At 40.5% G+C, this 14322-nt stretch overlaps 1 protein-coding gene across 1 annotated transcript in view; it reads left to right on the plus strand.

The window, feature by feature from the left end:
* Nucleotides 1–3030: 3030 nt before the first annotated feature.
* Nucleotides 3031–14322, plus strand: part of adgrd1 (adhesion G protein-coupled receptor D1) — a gene marked incomplete at both ends in the record, with an annotated part of 61937 nt that continues 50645 nt past the window's right edge. Inside the window, 5 exons of the mRNA XM_080852284.1 lie at nt 3031–3084; nt 3198–3234; nt 4166–4282; nt 9638–9760; nt 12138–12314. Coding sequence (XP_080708410.1) covers nt 3031–3084; nt 3198–3234; nt 4166–4282; nt 9638–9760; nt 12138–12314 — 508 coding nt within the window. The remainder of the gene's footprint in view (nt 3085–3197; nt 3235–4165; nt 4283–9637; nt 9761–12137; nt 12315–14322) is intronic.

The following is a 14322-nucleotide window of genomic DNA, read 5'->3' on the forward strand; positions in this document are numbered from 1 at the left end:
GGAAAGGATGTCTTCTCTTCTGTTGCGGCTGCACTTGCAGTCTTACACTGAGAAATAGGAGGTGGATTCAAGTGAAATGTGAAAACTGAGGAAACGGAAGAATGTTGTCAAAACTAGGATGTTCACAAGAACTGTTGAGTGACGAGATTATCTGGGGAGGTGTTTGTCACTCTCCTATTTGTTAAATATGATTATGATTATTATTATGTCAGGGCAGCAACAGTGTAATTTATTTAATACAGTGGACATTGAGATTCAGGGATTTGGGAAGGTTTACGCATTGTGATTACGGCCGGGAGACTTGAGCGTGTTGTACACATTTGTTGTCAAGCACAGAAATGCAAGGTTGGGATTGAGGAGAGCCTTCTCTCTCTTTCTCTCTCTCTCTCTCTCTCTCTCTCTCTCTTTCTCTCTCTGTCTCTCTCTCTCTCTCAGGTGTTGAATGTACAGACAGTTGCTCTCCGAAGTTGTTGAATAATGGCATACCTCCAAGAACTACACCTACACTCAGCCCTCAAGCCTCCTATAGTCAGGCTGGCATACTGTCTGTTGATGCCTGGTTAGACTACAATACACCATGTGCAATGTTTACAGTGAACTACCAATCTACCCAGTGCTAGGATGGATGAAATCAAAAAGATTGCTTCACACTTAAGTGTTCTGCTCCGGGTCATTACCTGTTTTAGTTTTGCACAAATCGAGGTTGCAGTGTACTGTAGATTTACATAAATAGCGTATGAATAGCACAATAAATTCCCTAGCACAGTACAGAACAGGGTTTTGGGGAAACTAAGATTTGAGGCTTATTTTTGATTTATTTGTTTGTTTGTTTGTTTGTTTATTAAAATTTTTGAAAGAAGGGAAAGATGTCTGACGAACCCTGCCAAGCGTGGCTAGTTCAGCAGTGTTGGGTGGTCATAAATTGCCTAGTGTGACTCTGCCTCCATGTATTTGCCTTATAATTGCACAATGGTTTGAATTTTTATTCAGTCTGGTCAGTGGTGCAAAAGGTTTGTTTGTTTGTTTGGATGTGTGGTGTGCGTTCATGTCTCATTGCATTCTCTCTACTAGAAACAAACAAACAGGAGAAACAAAAGTGTGTTTTACCGTCACGTGATACAGTGATGTGCTGCTTAATGCATCCCCATGCTTGTCATGTGCTTTTTGGTGGATGTGACAGGACATATGACTCCCTCCAAATTCCCATCCTTTACCCAGACCTGCTCAGCTCAAGCTTCTCTGTCGTTACACGGGCCTTATTCTGGTTTTGTACCCTATGCACAGACTTGGACTCTGTGTGGGCATCAGCCAGTATAACTTTTTTTTTTTTTAGCTGCATCATTGTGGCCCATGATAGTGTTTGTTTCTTTGACTTAACATGTCTTTTTGCCCCTCTTAACCTCTCAATCAGAAACGTAGATTAGTGGAATGTAGGAATGGAGTAAACCCCTAGTAGAGTGTCCTAAAATAACAGCCCTGAGACAGGTGATATGTTGGCTCCACAAGCCTAGGTACACTCTGTGTTGAACGCAAGATATTACCCTTTCATTCCGTTTTGCACCCGGAAGCTTCTTTCATGCCAGCCCATACTCCCTCAAGTCATTTATCCTTCTTTAATTTCCACCAGCCATTCCATGGTTTCATCTGCTTTTAGGAAAAAAAATCTTCTTTAACGAATGACAATTGTTCTTAGACTTTAAGAGATTTGAACCGAGACTGCCAAAAAGGAATGTATTAAAATGACATTCTGTATAACTTGTACAATTTTCAGCCAAAATATTAGGTATTCAGAGTCTCTAGAATAGCTACTTTATTGCGACTTACAGAACCATTATAAGTTATAACCATTATCGCTGTATTGTTTGAGTGACTGTTGCTCTTTTTGTACTTTGTCCATTTGTAAATTCTTTTTAAATGTTTATACTTGATTTTCAAACTGCCTTTTTTGTACATTAAACTTTATAATCAAAATGTGCAAGCTTTTTCCCCATGGTGTCTTCAAACCATAATGTTTTAAAGTCTGCAGTTGTGTGCTAGCTTTATGAAAACAGATATCAGCCTATATTGATGGTTATCAAATATTGTGTGGGTGTGCATGTGCAAAATTTTGTAACAGAATAAATTTGATATTTTGTAAAAAAAAAAAAAAATATATATTAAACCGTTTGTGTCCTCGTTTTATTCTGCTCCACAGCAGGATTGTATTGGAGACGTTCCAGGTTGTTAGTACAATAACTTGCCACTAGATGGCCTCAATAAATAGGTTAGACCTACTTTAAAACTTTAAACCACAATTGTGCTCACGCAAATTAATATAATCATAATTAATATAATAAGTCTATAATTCATGATATTGTAAAGCGAACATTTGCGTTAAATCAAAAGGTTAAGTTATTATCTCACTGAATTTGTTAACAAGGATAAGAAGATGGGGCATGTTGTCAAACGAGAGATTGTTATGGGTGAAGCAAATAGTTTTGCTGTTCTTCCTTGGCATGTTATGAAAACGTAAACAACACAAAATGTACCGTCTTAAGGGCCCCACCTTGCTATGTTCCAGGCCCTCTACATGATGACTTCACATGTGATTTCCCACGTCTGTCCGTCAGAACGGCCCATTTGCGCAGCACTGGAGGGAGGGAGAACTTTCCCGACGAAGACAGAACGAGGAGCGGAGCGCAGGCCACTTGTAGCCCATCATCAGTCAAACACACTTAGCGTTCAGCTCTCACAAGTGCCTCAAACGCGTGGATAACAAACTTCGACGCAAGCTAGAAACGGATTACTGCCTTGGAAATATTCGATGATAAACGAAATTCACCTTTAAACTTTGCTTAAATAAAACGTAGTTTGAGTGCGGCGTTTTACTTTTGAGTTGATCATAAGTTTCTTTCAGACTGGCTTAAGTAGCTGGCATAACCACCTGGAGCCTTCATCGACTTCTTTTGACAATGCCCTAGACTGCCGGGCGAATGTTATTTTACTTTGGGGGTATTTCATGAAAACTACGGGCATTTTAACTTAAAAAATATGGACCTGTTGTTCCAAGTGCTTCCTGTCACCACATTTATGAGCGTTCTACAGGTAAAGAATCTCACGACACCCTCTTTGATCAATGTTACTATCGGACAATAATGAGTATTTTCTATTATGTTTAGTCTACAATAGCCTACTATTTTGTTCTCTTAAATATGCAGGTCCGTGGTGACGCAGTGGCACCGTCCAAGCATCCAGGTAAAAGCTGTGTTCATTAACAATCTGACTACTTGCTTTGTATGTTATCTTAAATGGTATTTGGGTTTTAAATACTACGAATTATTATGATTATTAAATTATAAGAAATAAATACTGATACACTGTAAAAAAAAAAAAAAAAAAAAACTACTTAAGAATTAGTGTTCATCTGCAACATGATCGAGCTGATAAATTGAACAATTTTACTGTTAATCTTTTACACTTTTCATGTGTTGTTTGTGCATTTGTGTTTATGCATTTTTGTGTATTTCTACTGTTGCTTACCTGACAAAAGTGTAGCCATGAATACCTGATACATTTTTAGGCGTAAATTGGTCTAAATAGTTAAGCGTGTACATCAATGATTTCGTCCTAACAAAAGGTTTACTCTTGTTGGCTCATTGGTTCTCTCTCACAAACGTTTAAGGCGCGTCTATTCAGACTGGTAACATTGGCTTATAGGGATTTGACTAAAAACATGTTTGACAAAGTTTATATAATAACCAAACAGCTAAATCAATAACTGTCCCTACATTTTATTTGGTCCCGTATCAGATTAAGATGCAGTCTCTGTTTGAGAATCATAGGTACAGGAGATGCACGTCTGTGTAATTAGACTTGTAAAACCCGAGTTTTTATATTTATATTTGAAATAGTTTCATAAGTTGTCTAGGGAAATACAACGTGGCTGAAGCATCTCTTTGAGTGGGATCGTGAACACGTGTGGATTGGGGAATTGGAGATGTAAGCAACCATCGATTTTTGTGTGCGGATGTTTTGGTATTGCATCAGATTGGACCACCAACCAGTGGGTCAGAGTGACATAGAAACTTTCGGTTACAAGTCGCGTGGAGTTAGCGCCATATTACCCCTCCCCATAACCGACCTCTGTTCCTTTATGGACTGACTGTGGCGCACTCCCCCCCTCCAGGCTTCCAGGTGCTGGCCACAGCCTCACACTACTGGCCCCTGGATGCGGTGGACGGAATCCCGGAGCTGTGGGACAAGTTTGGGAACAGAACAGGTCATATTAATGGGAGTAATATAAGTATGTGCGCTACGCTTCACGCAGCAGTATAGAACATTCAGACGTGTACTCACCAGCTTCACGCTCCGTCTCTCGCTCTCACTCTTTCTACCTCCGCCTCAATTTGTTCTTTCAGTTCCAAGAACAATCACTGCATCTTTGACACTCTTTGAGTCTACTTCCACCTCTCTCTCTTGCTCTCTATTTTCCCCGCTGTCTGGATAAACACAGTGGAAGAGTCAAAGCCAAGCCCATCCTCCCCTTCCACCCCGTTAAAGTCTCTCAAATCTGCATGCACTGACAGCTGTTATGCATTCTTCCCCAGTAACGTACTGGTAGGGCATGAAGGGTCCCTCTTTGGTGGTGCAGCTGTTTGTAGAATCAGACTTAAACTTTTTGATGACCAATTCAGCTTTCTAATACAGCAGCACCTCAAGCCCAAGATTCGAAATAAATGCATTGACTATGTGAAGTGTAGTCAAGGAACTGCTACCTGGATATTTCAAGGAATTAGGGAGGGAATTTCAGCAGTATTTAAGAGCAATATTTCGTTTTTGTATAGGTATCAAGAACGTGAATACTTGAGCTTGAATGAGAACACTCTAAAACTCTCATTTGACTAAAACTATGTAGGGCTTGGATTTCTTAAAAGTTCTGGTACATTTAATGATTTTCAGTTATCTGTACATTCAGTCTTTCTTCTTGAGACAGCGTCGAGGGTTTTTATATTGCCGTCCCATGAGCAGGGCCTCGTGCTCACTAATGCACACCAGAGCCAGAGGCTTTGAGGAATCCTCAGAGTTTTGGTGGGAGTTTAGACATCTGCGGTGGCCTCTGTGCTTCCCCACGTGGACCACAGACACGGCCAAATCCAAATTTTTCCCTTTTTTTCATGGGCTTTTTCTCCCTGTTCTTTTGATGTTGCACTAAATCAATCAGGCGGTTGTTTAAAGCAAGGCGTTGCTTTTAGCTTGTGGTGTGAGAAGAACCCTTCAAGGTCATTATTGTAAAGGTTCAGTTTTTTCCTTTCTTGGTGAAGGAGCCAATATACATGTTGTGAACTGAATATCTGTGAGAGCGTAAGTCTTGACTCTTGAACTTAGCTGCAGTTGCCCTTTCAAAGAATTGTATCCATTCATGTTAATTGTTCCTCCTTCTCATATCTCTCTCTGTCTCTCACTCTCTCTCTCTCACTTTCAATCAATCTATCTATCTATCTATCTATCTATCTATCTATCTATCTATCTATTCTATTTACTCACTCATCCATCCCTTTGTCCTCATCTAACATCACTGTCTGCCATCATCTGAATGTGTCTATCTGTCTCCATGGTCCATGTCTTTTCTTTGAAGTTAATTTGAGCTTGTATTGTTGTAACTGTGTTGTATGTGAATCACACATTTGTTTTCTCTCCTTGTACTGTCTGTTTGTTTGTCTGTTTTGTTTATGTGTTTGTGTGTGTTCTCTCCGTATCTCTACCACAGCTCTCAGAATCCACAACCACACTGTGCTGTCCACTTCTCATAATTCTTCCTCTGTGTATGCCAATGATTCTGCCTACACTAACATTTCTGCAACAGTAGGTGAGGACAAAGAAAAACTCTTTCCTGATTCATCCAGTAAAATTGTTCTTCAGAGACCAAATTTAGGATTTTTTTCAAGGGCAATATCTTGGCTTCTCATATGATCTATTGACTGTAGCTTTGACTGGAAAGGAGGCAAAGCACACCTACACGATATCAAGTATGTTTAGCTGCAGTATGTATCTTTAGCTGATGAAACACAAAAATACTTAAAGACTTCCATCATGGTCATTCTGAAGGCACAATGAAATTGTTAATATTCCCACTCTCGGTTTTTTATGTTGTCTTATCACTTATTTTTTTTTGTTTTGTTTACTAATTTCTTCCTCTGGGATATGTAAACAACTGCAACAAGACATTTACAAAGAAAAAACAAATTGAATATATCGCTCTAGTGTGGCAGTCGATTTCCTTTACATGAATATAGATACGGCCAGTTTGAGAGTTAAGGGAAAAGCTCTTCAGGTTCATGTTAAAGGAGGAAGGAAACTTCACTGAAAGGCTTGATGATCCACCAGTGAAGGAACAAATCTCTGTATGAAGGAGAACAGGGGCCCCACATTGAGCACTACTGGTTAAGAAGAAGCTCAAGTCACTCGGTTGAAGTTGACAGGGGTGAGGTTGGGTATTGTAATGACATGGAAAGATATGTTTGTCAGAAAGCTAGGAAGGAAAGAGTCAAGACGACAGGTTGAAATAGAAAGTCTTTTTCTAAAGAGGAGGCAGCTGAAGAAGCAATGGAAATGAGCAGATGATGAGAAGGTATTAGTGTACTAGGCAGAGGTGAAGCGTCCACTGGAGGGAGGAGCTCCGTAGACAAAGAAGAAAGAACAAGCTAGGGCTGCATTCTAGAAGGATCCATTGACGTTTGTGAAGTCTTTCTTCACTCAAGAGAAATCAGGAAGTTTGAGAGTTGAATTAAAGGATGCAGCAGTCAAGAACACTGCTCCAGCAGTGGCGAAAACAGGGAAGTAGTGGAATCCACAGGAAATAGTTCAACCTGCTCAAAGCACATTACAGCATAGGGATATCATTGGTACACAGTGAAAGAGCAGAGTTTAGGTTAGGTGAAAGTTGGAAAGCATTGGCTAAGGCTAAACTGCAAGAGAGGAGGCAGGTGGTAACCAGCTTTATCCACGAACAAGAAGAGGAAACTAGACGAGCAGTAGCAGCTTCTCAGGCAAAACAAGGGCAATGGATGAACTGGCATAATGTTGAGAAGAGGAAGCTGAGCTAGAGAGAATTGTGGGCTATGGATGCTATCCGCATTAAATTCATTGCCGGAGCCGTGTGGCTTATGGTGTCCTCCCAACTCCACAGAGCCTCAGTCAGTGAGTGGGTGAAGAAGGAAGCTGCAAGTTTTGTATGGGTGTTGGCTCATTAAAACACATTCTGTGTGGTTGTAAAATTAGCTTGCCCCAGGGTCGCTAGTGGTGAAGACATAATCAGGGTTTTAAAAAAATTGGCATGTTGTTTGCAAATAAACAAGTTGAGGTTAACTTTCCAGTTTTCCAGTTAATTACAGGGAAAGTAGAATTTCTTTTGTGCGAGAGGGGCAGAAAAGTGGACAAATACAAACAGTGCTGGCAAATGTAGTGTGGGATTGGACATTGCTGACTGATGGCCAATCCAAGTTCCACAGTGTATTGTTGTGACTGTTATCAGACCAGACATGTTGTTATATTCTGAGTGTGAGCACATTGTTAAATTTATTGAGTCAACAAATCCCTATGAAGAACGGAAGAAGCTAAATTCTCCAGAGCTTGTAGTGGATCCCATCCCATTGCTTCCCTTACCATAACCTGGGTTCATATCCATTTCTACCTTCACCCTAACCCAGGTTTATACCCCCCAAACCTCCCACCCCTTTCCCTGGATAGCCTGTGGCATGCCATAATAAAATAACGTAGATGTTTAGATAATCAAGCAGTGCATCATTCATCAGACACTGAGTTAGCATGTTACATATTTTCAAGGTTTATCTTGAGGTGCCTCTGTTGTTGTCGCTGGTATTGGAGGTGGTGAAAGGTTCCAACCTGACAACCCCAGTGAAATGCTCACGAAGACATCTATGTGGTTGTTGCTGTTCTTAAATTTTGTTAAGTATCAGTATGATGGTTGTAGTGTACCCTGTTGTTATTATACTTAGGCTAGGTTTTTGTGTATGAGTACTTGCAGCTGATGGTGAGAGGTTTGGCCGCTGTGGGAAGTCTCTAAGCAATAGCAAGAGGAATTTGACATCTTTCCTGTGTATGATTAAAGAAACTTTTACTTTTGAAAAACAAAACTTCCCCATGCATTTAATGCCAAAAGAGAACCAGGACCAGATATACAGTATTAGTGATCTGATTATGAGAACTAGCTAGGTGAGGGATTGTGGGTAAAGGGATCAAGCTAGATATCTACCGTCCTATCAACCACCACATTTACTGATGGGTGTCGCCAGTGAAACTATTCCCATCCTTTCGCATGCCTTAGCCACCTTATATTGTGCTGCTCTGAACCAAAGTGATTTAATTCACATTAGCAAAGATGCCTCCATGTATCTCGACCTACTTCATACTGTTAAGTTTAACGGAGTGACTTTTATTTTTATACCCACTGTTACTCACTGCTGAGTACTAATGTAGATTAAACATACTTTGGTTTTGATACTCACTGTTGAGTACTAATGTAGATTAAACATACTTTGGTTTTGATACTCACTGTTGAGTACTAATGTAGATTAAACATACTTTGGTTTTGATACTCACTGTTGAGTACTAATGTAGATTAAACATACTTTGGTTTTGATACTCACTGTTGAGTACTAATGTAGATTAAACATACTTTGGTTTTGATACTCACTGTTGAGTACTAATGTAGATTAAACATACATTAATTTTGACTGTATCACAATGGGAAAGTCGATGACCAAACACTGCAGCAAGGAGTCATTGACAAGGCATGCCTTTGCCCATGCTAGTCTTACGGGATCACTCTTGCTTCTGGCTATAAATGTCCATTGGAAAAGCAGCAGATCTGGAACTCTCTCCGTGTCCTCTGCTAGTAGAGGGTGAACCATTTTAGCGGTTCCAAGAGAGGGTTAGGGGGTGAGGGGGTGGGGGGGGTGGGGGATTCTCTGCTTAAATTCCTCACCACAATGAGCTTGGCTGTCTCCTCTCCTGTACAATAGTTCACACCAGCACAACAACACACTGTGCCACCACTGTGGTCCCTTGATTCCTTTCTCTATCTCATTCATTTAGCTCTGTCTTTCATTCTTTCTTTTTTCTTTCTTTCTGTATTCTCTCTCTCCCTAGTTATCTATTGTTTTATGTGTGTCTTACAGGCTTTGTATTTACTTATATATGTGGAGTTAATTAAATTACAGTACAGTAGACAGTACAGTAACATTATACAGTAATCTACAGGTATGTTTAAGGTGTCTAGGGATGTCTAAACATTGGTTGCCAAGCTACGCAAGCTCTATGAAGTGTGACAGGAATGGAATTAATGCATTAGCCATGCAGCTCGTCAGAGGGTGACATAACTGGCGGATATTGGATCTGAGTAATAACGTAGGCCTGTGATCACTGGAACATGCTCAGTTGAGCTGAACGCCTGCTTATTAGTAAGAGTCCCATGTCTCTTCCCTTGCCTGATTCAGATCATGTGGCACACGTTCAAAGGGACCTCCATCATTTTTGTAAGCCCGGGGGCCTGATTTTAGGGAGTGGTCAGTTAACCAGCGGCCAACAAGAATAATCGTCCTGCCCCCACCCCAACCCCCATCCCATTCTCTTCTTGTAGACATTGTAGAAGGGATGGTGAACAAGGGCATCTATCTGAACGGGGACCAAGGAGGAACTTTTCTGCACTTTGGGAACTACAAGAACTCCTGCATCAGTGACCCGATGCTGTGCGGGCCTGAAGGTAAGGTTCTGGTCTGGGCCGCGTTTCCCTAAGTCTTCCTAATGCTACGTCATTTGAAAGTTATACCTTATACCTAGGTGTTTCCAAAAACATCCTAAGCACACCTTCTGTAAGAGATACTTAAACTATACCTTAGCTATACAACATAGTTTTCAGATCAAATACATGTTTTAGAACCTTTAGAGTATAAGTGTATAGACATATGCAAGACTGCATTGTAAGATATATGTTACATCACATTTTTTGCTTCATTAAATAAATAGAAAAATACATGATAAACACAAAATAAATCCCTGGCCAATACAAATATATTGATATATACACAGAGTAACATCTAGCCTACAGCCGTCTTGTGGAAGATTTTTGACTTGCATAGTATTTGTTGTTGATGTTCTATCTAATACTGTGTGCTCCAATTTGAGTCATGTCCAGTAAATTCATCTAACACATGCTCAAACCTTCATGAATGAGAATAATCGATACCAGAAACTTTGGATTCCGCCTCTTAAGGTACTTAGGAAGGTTTCTCTTAGGGAACGCTTAAAGTAGCACAATGGAGGAATTGCTAATCGCTAACGAGATGCTAGCGGCTAAACCTAGTGAAACCTCTTGAAATGTGCTTACTTTGACACTATGACAAACTAGTGAGTCAACAACTTTCCAAACACAGTCAAACATCAAGCAAGTACAACACAAGACAAAGCAAGAAAGCAAATAAGTTACTAGTTTGGCAGACAGTAGTAACGGGGTGGCTTCAGGCAAACCTACATAAAGCAGTTATATGCCTATTCTGCTTTATGTCTAGGCGATTCTCCATATTAAATGTCAGTGTAGCGCCCCAATTTTTTTAAGCTGTTATTTTAAGGTAAAACGGCTAATCCTAACCCTTACCCTGAAGTACAATTCCTACATAATGCTACTTTAAGAGATGTTTTGGGAAACACGCATAGAAAAGTAAACAACTTTAGTAAGGGTCTACCTTTCAGGTCTTTGTAAAAGGCTAAGAGACACTGTTATCGAGAAACGCAGCCCTGGTTGGTTTGGACTGGCTTAGGATCTGGAATGGATCAACGCCACATCTGTTCTGGGATCAGATCCTATGAAGGGACATTCTATCCACATTCCCCTTTCCGCTTTATTTCTCCAGCTCACTTTCGCTTTTCTGTCTCTTTTTTAAGTGTCCCCATCCCTCATTGCTATCTCATTTGTTCACTTTCTTCCTCCACACACACATTACCTCGATATCCATCTCTCATTTGTTTTCATTAACACTTTCTCTTTCCCCTCTTTCCTCTTCTCCTTCTTTGCCTTGTTTTCATTTCTTTATCTAGCTCTCCCCAGATTTCTGTCCTGTTGTATATTTTTATAAAACTGTGCCATGACTAATACGGCATGTAACATTCCCGCTGCAAAGCCGTGACCAAGACTTTTGCTCGCTTACATCATATGAGTTCACTGAACAACATGGCTACAGTAACATCATCTGTTATTTATTTCATATTTTACCATCCCACATTCCGGTAAGCATAGAAAAAACCTGGGTAATCTCATGTATTTATTTATTGTTTAATGGTCACAGCTGCTTAGCCAGTTCTGTGGTTACACTGTTGCTGGTGCTGGAGGTAGCCTGTCTCAAATAATAAATCCTGCATTGTCCAATTACAGGTTCAAAAAGCCTGTGTTTTACAGTGCTCCTGGCAGAACCTAGTAGATCACGCAAATGAGCCCCAACCCTCCCCAGATATCATAAATAACACAGCTAAAACTATTTCTGTTGGCACTCTTCATTAGTTTCATCAGCATCCTGTCCCACATGGTCAAAATGGAGCCACTGCGCCCAGGGAGACTTTCAAGTTTGGAGCTATGTTGTCTTATCTTGAGATCTAGGCGAGTCGAAGAGTGCTGGAAAGAACATTTTGACTTTCATCACAGAACTGTCGCTGGTTGGCCTCCCTGTTGCCAAAAAACATGATCAGTAATCTGGAGTGATTCACTCGCAATGGAAAACCTTCTGACATGGTTTAATTGAATTTGAATCCATTAATAGGCTTGGATGTGACCCCCTATTAGCGCACTGCTGCTGCTTGCTTTTATCTGTCTGTTTTTATTGCCCTTTACAAAAGAGAGACATGAGGAAAAAAGACAGTAATTTCTCAGCCTGTGTCAAAGCATATCTCGTTTCATCTTTTGAGACACAGATCTGTGTGTGAACCGTAGCGCCTGTAATATTATGAAGCTCTCTGACATCTGTGATGACATAATCCATCATTTAGAAACACTGTCGCAAGTGATGCGACATTTATACTACACAGTCAAAAAATTATTGCAGAAACTAACGAATAAATAAAAACATGTGTTTTTTTCCCCCTCACAACAGGCATTACGTTTTCTTTTTTCTGGAAAAACCAAGAGGTTGACTCCCGTTTCAGCATAGCCTCAGGAGGTAAAGTCATTTCAAATGGCTTCTCTGTGTACACCAACCCCCATGGAGGATACGTGGAGTTCTACACCCGGGGCAACTCCAGGAGATGGAAGGCCAAGATCGATCTCCCAGGTACTTGCTGTATGTGGTCTGTGTGTGTGTGTGTGTGTGTGTGCGTGTGTGCGTTTGTGCGTGTGTGTGTGTGTGTGTGTGTGTGTGTGTGTGTGTGTGTTTGTGTGTGTGTGTGTGTGTGTGTGTGTGTGTGTGTGTGTGTGTGTGTGTGTGTCTGTGTCTGTGTCTGTGTCTGTGTCTGTGTGTGTATGTGTCCAAGACAGTGAGATAAATTAGATAGTATGGTACATGGATATTACATTTAATCTGCGTCCCACAGGTATGTGCCTTTGTTTGTATGGTAACTCGCAAAGTTAAAAGTGTTTGTCTCGGTTGGTGTTGAGTTGTGTTATTCTGTGTGTGTGTGTGTGTGTGTGTGTGTGTGTGGGGGGGGGGGGGGGGGTGTGTGTGGGTGTGTGTGTGTGTGTGTGTGTGGTGGTGTATTTGTGATTGCATGTTCATGCACATCTGTGTTTGTTGGCATCGTGGGGTGTTTGGGGCGCTCTAAGAGGACGTTTTTGGACTCGCACTTCAGCCAAACCTCCCTTCTGTTCTAATTTCATACACATGGCTACATTTTAAACATACCCTTGTTTGAATCTTATGTAAATCATGACCAAAAGTAGATACTACAATTTCATTGAACTAAAACTGTTGAATTTCAATTCTTCCTTCCTTCTATTTGGCTATCACAGAGGATGTCTGGTTTGGCTTTAGTTGAAATGATTCTATACTAAGTGTTGTATACATGCAGCACAATATTTTTACAGTTGGTTGGTTTTATTGATATTGGGTCAGTTTCCTTGCATTCAGCTGGGCCATGTTTTCTGGCAGGCCTAATGATAGCACAGTCTGCTCAAAGTGTGTGTTTTGTGATAAGCCTAGCGTGAGAGTGTCTGACAGATTTGACACAGAGGAGATGCTAAATTAGCTAGCGGACTGTTGAAAAATCCCTCTTAGCTCAAATGTCTCGGAAGCATAAGGGCTGAAGTCACTGCATTCGTGAAGCCCTTGGGTGTGCTGTATGCTTATAAGGGTCTGGCATTGACTTAATAAGTCTTCAGGCCAAGTCACACTATGTTCCTGAACCACATAACACTATCTTATTTCGGAAAATATGTAGTGCGTAAAGGTGTTACCTTTCAGCATAAAATCACACCTTGGAAACCTAATGAACTTGTTCATTGCTGGATAGATTGATTTATTGATTGATAAACAGTATATTTGCAACATTGTGAGGTAACGTTGGTGCAGTACTCACACCCTAGTGTGGTAAAAAGAGAAAACCGCCAATTATGATGCCTTATATTGTACATCTGAAGGGAAAGCTGTCAAAATGGAAATGGTGAAAACTCAAATTATCAAGGCAACTTGATTTATGAGATTTTGATGTTTTCTCTGTTTGACTATGTCGTTGACTTCACGAAGGTTAACACGTTTAGAGAAGAGTTCTGCCAACTTGCATTGTCTTGTAAAAAAGAAGCTTACAGCACCTGCTATTCGCAGACGTTGTCCCATCCACGTACTGTACTGACGAGGCCTCCACTGTTTAACTTCTGAGATCAGAAAAGACCGGGCATACTCCGTGGGGTATGGCCATACGCAATGAAAGGCAGACAGAGTCATCTTCATCACGCGAGGCATGATAGGACTTAAAGATACAGTCTGTGATACGGCAAATTATAAATATATACAAAAACAAATGCTTCCAACTGCCAGTTCAGTTAATTTCAGTCTTTTCACTATCAGTCAGCAGTCTGCAATTCTAATCTCATACAAATTGCTCCTCGTGCTCGTTGTTTGCATTCTACAAATCACTCCGGAAAACAAGTCTGCTTGTAATGCTGTTTTGAAAAATCTTGTTCGGGCAAAGATGGAGAGATGTTTGCTGGACAGACTTTGACAGACAAAAGATTTTTCTTAGTTGTAAATGACAAAGTTTATTTCTGAGTTTTAAGATTTATTTATTAATTAGAAAACTTTAATTACTAGTGAATCATCATGTGCAAAATGTCTGAAAGTCCAGTTT

The sequence above is a fragment of the Sprattus sprattus genome (assembly GCF_963457725.1).
Source record: "Sprattus sprattus genome assembly, chromosome: 15".
Taxonomy (NCBI): domain Eukaryota; kingdom Metazoa; phylum Chordata; class Actinopteri; order Clupeiformes; family Clupeidae; genus Sprattus; species Sprattus sprattus.